Consider the following 8,934-nt stretch of genomic DNA (forward strand, 5'->3'; position numbering starts at 1 on the left):
ATGCTTCTCTTCCATGCGTGGCAAAAGAAGGAAAGTGAAGATAGGAGTCCTGTGCCTTCCCGTGCCAGGAGTGGGATGAAGAAGCTGCATCCCCTGTGCCATGCTGGGCAGGCAGCAGTCACTGCTGGCGAGGTCCCTGCTCCACCACATGGCAGTCTCGGTGCCCGTCATGGTGCAGGGTGCAGAGCTGGGCATTGCATTTCACCCTGAGATGCTCAGGAAATAGCATGCACCAACCCTAAAAGAACAAATGACAACAGCAGTTAACGGATCGGTAAAGCTGACTGGTGTGTAGGCAGCGCAGAGGTCACCAACCTTCAGTTATGGTAGCAGCAAATGAGGTGACTGGAAAAGTGAGGAGAGGGGATTCAGGAGCCAGAAGCGAGCTAGCTTTTCTCAAGCAGAACTCAGAAAGTCAGTGTAGTGTCAAACTGGCCAGTAGAAATACTTGGTCATTATACAGAATAGACAATCTTCATATTCAAGTAGTGCATTTTATCATCCTTATGTACAGCTGAATAACTTCCCATTATCAGAATATCTGATAAAAATTAACATTGTGTGTTGGTGATAATACAAGATTGGTTTGCTAGCCAGAGAGTGTACCCGTAGCAGAGTTTGGACAGGCACTGCCATGCACTGACACCAAAGCAGTCCTCAAATATTTATTGTTGAATCTTGTTATAATTTTATTTTTTATTTTATTTTTTTAGGTTGCTTACCTGCTGGTCTCCTGTGGAGTGACATTATTCTTAATTTAAATTCCTTTTCTCTCCATTTAATTTTCTTCTATAACCTCCTCTCTGTCATCTTTCCCAGCGCAGCAACACATGGATCCTGTAAGTCACCTCGTCTGTGGTAGCAATCACACGCTGCAGCAGTACGTGTCTACAAGGGAATTTGTTGTTGCCTATGTCCTTGGAGTGGGCTCCCTGGAGCCTCTTCATCTCCAGCCCACCTCTCGACAGCCTGGGAGGTGCTTCCCACCTCCGTCTCCCTGCAGGCACACCCTGCAGATGTCCCTCTGACTTGGGAAGTTCAGCATCACCACCAGCCCCTATGCACCTACCGCACCTTACTTTGCACCATACTTTTGTTCCGCTTGCAGGGCAGACTTGGGGGGGGGGTAACATTTGCTGATGGTCAGAAGCTCTCACGGGCGGAGCTAGTCCCAAGCACACATTGCCATGGGGAGCACCACCCTCTTTGCTAGCCCTCAAAGGAAGTCAGTGATGCAGAGTGCTCCACCCTCCAGTTCTTGCTCAATTAAAACATCCTTCATCACTTTCCCAGGGGCTGGATGAGCACCCAGCGGCCTCCCTCCAGCACCGCTGAGCTCTGTCCTTTTCCCCAGAGAGGGAGGGGGTGCCCCAGTGAGCAGGTACACAAAAAAACGTCCTCAGGGGCTAGTGAGGGCAGGAGGGAGGGATGGCAGCGCTGTCCTTGTGCAGCAGGTCCCTCCTCGGCATTCCTGGCCAAGCCAGGAGCGCCACGCTGCTGCTAAGAAGCACTAAAAGCAAGTAAAATCCAGTGGTGCTCACCAGGCTGACACCTTCCTCACTGGTGCAACTCCTGCCAGCCTTCTTGCTGGTACAGAGGCACTGGTGCAGTTGTGCCCACCCTCCTCAAACCTCAAAAAGCAAAAAAGCTCTGCCAAAATACCAGCTGTAATACCACTCTCTCCTGCTGACCCCGACTGGAGATTGTACACTATGAATCCACTGCTACAGCAGCAGTAGGACAGAACACTTATGTTCTGTCCTACAGCAGCAGGAGGAGGAGAGAGAACAGCCACAGGGCACTGAGGCTGAAGTGGCGAGGAGGACCCAGAGGGCAATGGTAGCACAGACCAGAACAATGCATTTCCTCAGATGTCTGCAAAGTCTCATGTAGAGGAGCACCCAGATCTGGGGAGATTTGGGGTAAGGTTTTCCCTCAGCACAGAGCTGTCTAAACCCTTTCTGATTGCCCTGGACTAGGACATCAGCAGTCAAGAGCCCCAGAGGCTGGCAGGATGAAATTAACAGACCTCCTGATCTTTTTTTTTTTTTTTTTTTAAATAAAAAAAAATCAACCTACAACAAACGCTTAAGAAAAAAATGATAGAGCAAGATGCCAGTCTTTACATCAAATAGGTCACTCTTTGCTTGGAGCTCATTTGCCTTGCAAATACTCTATTGTTACATGCTGGGTCCCTCCCTACTCACTTAAATGACTAACTCCACCCCAGAAAAGAACTTGTGCCGAAATTGCTGGAGGAGAGGCAGATCCTGCCCCTGAAACCATGGGGCCTGTCAGCTACTCATCAGAGACCTATGACTTGGTGAGTTGGGCCTGGCTTTGCTTGTTTGAGAGGACAACTGGGGAGAGCGGGTAAAGCTGGGGTGGGCTGAGAGACCTGGCTTCGATGTCACCATCTTCTGATCCCTCCCATTAGGAGAGAACCCAAGCAATAACTTACACCAGTGCAATCAGACCTTGCATCCCTTAATTCTGGATTCGAGGGATGAAGGGACTGCAAGAGACATGACTGCATTTGCGGGGAGCTGGTGCAATGTCACCGCGGGCACCTGCAGTCCAGGGGCACAAGGTGTTCCCCTGCAGAAAGCTGCACGATGAGCGGTGGCGACTTTGAGCTGAGGTGTTGTGGTGGGCACTGAGCCCCAGCACTGTCCCCTCAGGGGCACCCAAACCCCAGCTCCTGGCAGAAGGGCCTGGAGAGCCCGGCCCACACACCTCTGCCCCTTGCTGCCCCGCTCCTGCCACAGCCGTTCTGGGTGACACAATGTGGGTGAAAAGCTGGCGTTCAGAGCCCATTTATACCAACCTTCAGTGGTATAGATGACTGTGTGTAGTGTGCCAAGCTCTAGGACTCTCCTCTAGTGTCTTTAACAGGAATACCAAAGCAAGCCCCAGTGCTCTCTCTCCAGGTGTGAAAAACCTTCCCATGACTACGTATTCCCACCCCTGCCATCCTTCTCCATGAACAGGCTGCCTGAGTCTGCTGTGAAGGGAATACATGGTGTATTTACAGGAGGGGAATTTGAAAGCGTAGAAGATAAATTGCAAATACTTCTTCTAACTGGGAGTGATGACACCAGACATTTAGCCCTGTAATTTTCTGCGCTAAGCTTGCAAATGAAATACAGCAGCTGTACCTTTCAGAGCATATTGTGCTATCCAAGGGGGTATCCACAGCAGTGCTAGCATTAGCCAGGTTTTCAGATGTTGCAGCTCAGAATTTCTGTTTTCTTACAAAGGCTCTCTGCAGCAGACCTCAGGTTTTGTTTATTTTCTGTTCCAGAGAGAAATGCTGGATTTAATTTTTTTACCAATTTTTCTTTCTCTCCTTTTTCCTATACATTATGGGAAGAGAGAGAAGGCTGGGGGTGGGACAGGCATTTCCAACCCTCCTTATTTTTTTCAGTTCATCCAGTCTAAAAACCCATTGCAAATAGTGCTCGTGTCCTTTACAACTTTTTGCAGAAGGCACCTCTGTGACCTCTGCTGAAGTTCGGTGGCAGCACTGAAGCTTGCTAAGAGGTTAAAACTAAACTCCCTTTGCCATCGCTTTGTTGGTTCGTTCCTTCATCCGAACTCTCCCTTGGACTCTCTCCAATGACCAGGAAACCATCCACATCCAAGCATGCTGTCTGTCCATCTGCACTGTGTCACTGACTACAAGTAAGCAGCTGCTGGTGGCAAAGTGCGTAGTTTTCTAAGGCAGGGAAATTAAACAGCACTGCGATTTGTTCTCTGGATACAAAACTTAGAACCTTAGCTTAGCAATTTTACCTCTGTTGTGACTTATTTTAAATTACAGAGGAGACCCCAGACAAGAGGAGAAACTCAGCTAGCTTTGTGACTAAGTGTGAACAGTCCCATGCCACAGCAGAAAGAGTTTTCTATCTTTTCTCAAAATTCACGTGGTTGGGAGTTTGTGACACGCGTTTCCTAGGAGCTTCTCAGGTTTCTCTTCCTCCCTGGAACTGACCACAGATCGCACACGAGCAGTGTCACATACGGTCTGGGGATGCCATATATTGGTGAGCTCAGTGCTTGCATCAACATGTCCAGAGAGATTTGCAAAAAAAAGACCTCGACGCTGTTCTAGCAAAGCAGCGACACAAAACCGCATTAACAAGAAAGGCCCAGTTGACTGATAGAGCAAATGCAGAATGAAAACAACGGGAACATTTGCACTGAAAGGGCATTTATCTAAGTAGTTGCCCAGCAAGTACAGCAATAGCTTCACCTAATCTTTGCTACCCTGTGGGACCAATTAGCTGTGTAACCTTGTGGAAAAGTAACGTAGCCAAAATTATAGCCCCAATTCTCAATAGCAAGAAAATTTTGCCCACTTAACTTTCCTCGGCTGCAAACTAGAGAAAGAAAGAAAAAAAAAAAAAAAAGTTGAAGAAAGACCACTGAGATTGCTGTGAGGTCTCCTAAGGTGCCAAAGGCCAATTCTTGTTATAATGAGGCCAACTTGGCTCAAGAGGCAAAAAGGCACCTACATTACAGGAACATGGCGTTTACTTATACGTTGGTTTCCCCAGTTCAACCACCAGAGAGGTGATGAGCAGAAAGTCTATCACAGGAGCTTGCTGAGCTGCACACTGACATGAGCAATTCCTGTTTTATGGCTTTGGGAATGAAATATGCTTCTGCTGGCCCTGGATGGGCTAGAAGGGAATGACTCACTTGAAAAATCCGTAATAGGGTACGGGCTGCTGCTCTTCTACAGGCAAATGGGTGATTGTTGGCAGTTGTGGGGAACTGAGAAAAGCAGCTGACATGCAGAGGAGACCTGCGTAATTTTGAGATGTGGGTTAGAGGGGAAAAGAGATTCCTAAGCAAATAGAGTGCAGGATTGTGCCTCCCCCTGCCGTGGCCCCAGGTGTGCATTTTACTGCTTAGTTACAGAAAAAAACTCCCCACTTTACTGTCACATTCCCCCTGCAGTATAGACATGTTGCTCGGGCTTTTACTGTATTGCAGGAGAGCTGTGCAGAGGTTGCTCACGTGCAGCCCATTCACCCATCCCATCCCAGAGCAGGCAGCCACCCGCTTCCAGTCTGGAAATGGAAGTCACAGCAGAGTCCCCAAAAGCCCTGGCTCATCATTCAGGGCATCTCCTACAGCTCTGGTCCCTGCCCTTCCCGTCTCAGCCTGGACTCTGCCTTTTCATCCTTTTCTATTCGTCTTCAACTCATCTCTGTCCGCTCCCACCCACACGGTGCTCGGAGATGCACATGAGAGGACGCCTGAGACACAGCTCTGTGCACACTTCCTCTGCCCGCAGCGAGTGGCTTACAGTAAGAGCCCTACCTGCCACCTTATCTGCAATCAGATGGTGGCTGATAGTGGCCTCTGCACCTCCGGCTCCGGCTCTAAGGTGATGCTGGAAACCGTTCTGCAGCCAAAGCCGTTCAACACCGCACATGCCACCCACCTGTAGGCATTGGCAGTGCTGGCGTGGTTCCAGGCTGTGCTCCAGCCACTGGACCCAGCCACTTCCCCTCGTTTCCTTTTTCCCTTTAAAACTAGAACTGTTCAGCCTCTCCCCAGCTAAGTTATTCGCATTCCCTTTGGGGTTTTCCAGCAAGGTCACCACGGGATCCAGAGCAGCCCTGTTTGGTCCTTGTGCCAAACAGCAAAGGTTCTTCCTTTGGTTTTCTTTCTTAGGAGGTTTTCTTTCTTTCTTCAGTAGCAACCTCCAGTCTCATACCAGAAACCAGAAAAATAATTACTCTTTGGGCGAGCGATGTTCATGTTCCAAGGCTGCAGTCCCGCTGTTACATTAGGTGAAGACAGCTTTGTGCGGGTGAGGTTTTGGGCAGGGAAGACGACTGCTAGCCCCCGAGGGAGCTAACTCTCAGCGCCTTTGGGAGAAACATCACAGCACAGAAACAGCATGGGGGGCACGGAGCTGGCAGGGAAAGGGGACCCTTGAAAAAAGAGGCCTGGGGAACAGCGTAAGAGCTGGGCAAACTGATTTTACACTTCCCCCAAGGGCTTGCTTGCCTTCCTAGCATCCCCTGCTTGAGGACCATCCCAGCCAGCTGCCTTTTGCATGTGCTCAGTAATACTCCTTAGATATCTGCTCCTTCACTGCACCCTTAAAGCCATGGAAGTGGTTTCAGCAACACAGCAGTTTGAGTTGAGCGCTGCCACATCAGCTCTTTGCCCCCAGCCGGCTGCTTGCAGAGGCACACAGCACATCAGCAGAGGAGGCTTTTCACAGAGAAGAAACCCAGTCACCCTTTCCAGCTCGGTATAACGCAGAAGTTGAGAATATTTGCAGTCACTCGGCTTCGGAGCACACGCAGGGGAAGGGGGGGGAGTGGACAAAAAAAAAAAAAAAAAAAAGATCTAAAGCTGTTTAAAGCAGGGCCAGTATTTTTAGCTGGGAACTTCGGCTGATGAGGGAAGGAGCAGCAGGTGCAAACGGCTACAGCTGGCAGTGAAAGGTATGAAAGCAGCGAGCAGGGGCTTCCGCTGTGGTTGACACTGAAGTCTCGGTGCTGGTCTCCAGAGAGGGTGTGGGTGGGGGAGTGCACAACTACTGCTGCAGGGCTCTTCCCGTTTTGTCACGGATTTCTGAGCTTGCCACAAGCCTCCCAGGCTGCTCTTTTTCTGTGACAGCCTGCATCTGAGCCCTGTGCTGCTGTTAGCACCCAACTCCTGCCAAAGTGCCTGAAGACAGCGCGTGCCCACCATCTGCGGTAGCTCTGCCACACTTTCCTCACTAGGTATCAGCCCGGGGTCTGAGTGGCATTTCTCAGATTCCCTTTCTGGCTTTGACTGCAATTAATTCGGAACCACAAGGTTTACCAACAGACCAGATTTCTCTTTCCAGAACAATCACTGTGGCTGTGGCACCCCGCTGCCTCAGATGCGTTCACTCCTCACACCTGCCCTAAAACTTTCTCTGAGTGCATGTTAAGTGATGTCCAGCCTTGGCTGTTGCTGTCCCACCTCGCCTTGCTCGGTGGATGCTGCCCCAGATGGCTCCAAGGTCTCCAAGCTCAGAGCATGGCTGCGGTCAGAAACCAGTAAAGCAGCAGCTGCAATGGGGCCAGCAGCAGAGCACATGGGAGGCTGCCCCAAATCCGTGTGCTACGGCTGCTCAGCTGCACTCCAGAAGTGGAGGCATCAGGAGGGCAAGAAAAACGAGCAGTGAAACCTCCTTCCTACCAGGAGAGGGCTGAAGGGAATGGGATCGGTACATAAAGGGGTCAGGACAGCCTCTCCCCATGCTGCTGTCTCTCACGGGACCCCAGCCATGAAACTGCCCTCCTGTAACCAGATTCTCTCTGTTCCCCAGAGCCAGGCGGAGCTGAGTGGTTACTACGAGGCTGATAACACAACCCCGTCTTTGGAGGGCTACTTCTGCTTCAATCCGGCCTCGTCTGTGGTCGGCAACCAGAGAGACCCGTTCAGGAAGGTCTTCATGCCCCTCATCTACCTGCTTATGTTTGTGCTGGGAACTGTGGGCAATGCCCTGGTCCTGGTCATTTTGGAGAGGTTCAAGCGGTCGCGCACAACCACGGAAAACTTCCTCTTCCACCTCACCCTGGCCAACCTGGCGCTGCTGCTCACCTTCCCGTTCAGCGTGGTCGAGAGCTTGGCCGGGTGGGTATTTGGGACTTTCCTCTGCAAGATCCTCAGTGCCGTCCACAAGATCAATTTCTACTGCAGCAGCATGCTGCTGGGGTGCATTGCGGTAGACCGCTACCTGGCCATCGTTTACGCCATCCACACCTACCGCAAACGCAGGGCTCGCTCCATCCACCTCACCTGCACGGCCGTCTGGCTCTGTTCCTTGCTCTTGACCTTACCCGATCTCATCTTCATGGAGGTCTGGACAGATGAGAGCAACCGCAGCATTTGCTATTTCCCCGAGATTGGGATTCACGGCAACAACGCGTGGCTGGCAACCCGGTTCCTGTACCACACCGTGGGTTTCTTCGTGCCCCTGCTGGTGATGTGTTATTGCTACATGGCCATCGTCCGGACTCTGTGCCAGTCCCAACGCCTGCAGAGGCAAAAAGCCGTCCGTGTAGCCATCCTGGTCACGGGCGTGTTCCTGCTCTGCTGGAGCCCGTACCACATCGTCATCTTTCTGAACACCCTCACCAAGCTGGAAGCCTTCACCAAGAACTGCATCCTGGAGGACCAGCTGGACACGGCCATCATGGTGACAGAGGCCATCGGCTTCACACACTGCTGCCTCAACCCCATCCTCTACGCCTTCATCGGGGTCAAGTTCCGTAACGACTTCTTCCGTATCCTGCAGGAGCTTGGCTGCATAAGCCAGGAGACCCTGCAGGAGATCCTGGAGGTGACCAGGAAGGGCAGCGGAATCGAGTCTGACAACACCACCTCTATCTCCACTTTCTAACTCAGACGGGCTGCCGCGGGGCAGAAATGACCTCTGGTGTGCCTGTTTGGTGGCACACGTGCTGTGGCCTCAGTCCTAAGTTTCACAAGCGTCCCCACCATTCTCTTTACTCCTCAGGAAACTGAGATCTGATAGCCATCCAACACCCAAATCCCACCAGATACCTTCCCTGGATCCTTCTGTTTCACATCCATTCAGAAATCTGTCTGGCAGCTGCTGGCAAACGCCTGATGGTCACACTGACAGGGCCGGATGAACGCAGGCAGGTTGAACCTGATACCACCACACCTCCCTCAAAAACAATTGACTGCGGGTGTCCTGTGCACAGAGCCAGACACAGGACGGGGTTGCCAGGGGGTAGGAAAAAAAAGCACAGCCAAGTCAAGGTGGAGTCATGTCAGTGAGCAAGCAGACAGAGTGAGGGATGCAAGCAGGGCCAGCAGGGGACACAGAGCTCATCCCAGTACCACAGGCACACGGTGCCAGTCTCTGGTCCTGCTGTGTGACGTCCTGCTGCCCGGTCACAG

The 8,934-nt window shown here is 51.4% G+C and overlaps 1 protein-coding gene across 1 annotated transcript; it reads left to right on the forward strand.

Annotated features, from left to right (window-relative positions):
* Positions 1–2,284: 2,284 nt before the first annotated feature.
* On the forward strand, positions 2,285–8,407 carry CXCR5 (C-X-C motif chemokine receptor 5). The gene is made up of 2 exons (XM_032201715.1): positions 2,285–2,323; positions 7,331–8,407. Exons 1-2 carry the CDS (start codon positions 2,285–2,287, stop codon positions 8,405–8,407), a joined length of 1,116 nt encoding a protein of 371 aa, XP_032057606.1.
* The last annotated feature ends 527 nt before the right edge of the window (positions 8,408–8,934 follow it).

The sequence above is a fragment of the Aythya fuligula genome, chromosome 22, assembly GCF_009819795.1.
Source record: "Aythya fuligula isolate bAytFul2 chromosome 22, bAytFul2.pri, whole genome shotgun sequence".
Taxonomy (NCBI): Eukaryota; Metazoa; Chordata; class Aves; order Anseriformes; family Anatidae; genus Aythya; species Aythya fuligula.

Coding starts and splice junctions, on each gene's coding strand:
- CXCR5 (XM_032201715.1), top strand. CDS start 2,285: ATGGGGCCTGTCAGCTACTCATCAGAGACCTATGACTTG. Junction 2,324..7,330: donor CATCAGAGACCTATGACTTG/GTGAGTTGGGCC, acceptor TCTGTTCCCCAG/AGCCAGGCGGAGCTGAGTGG.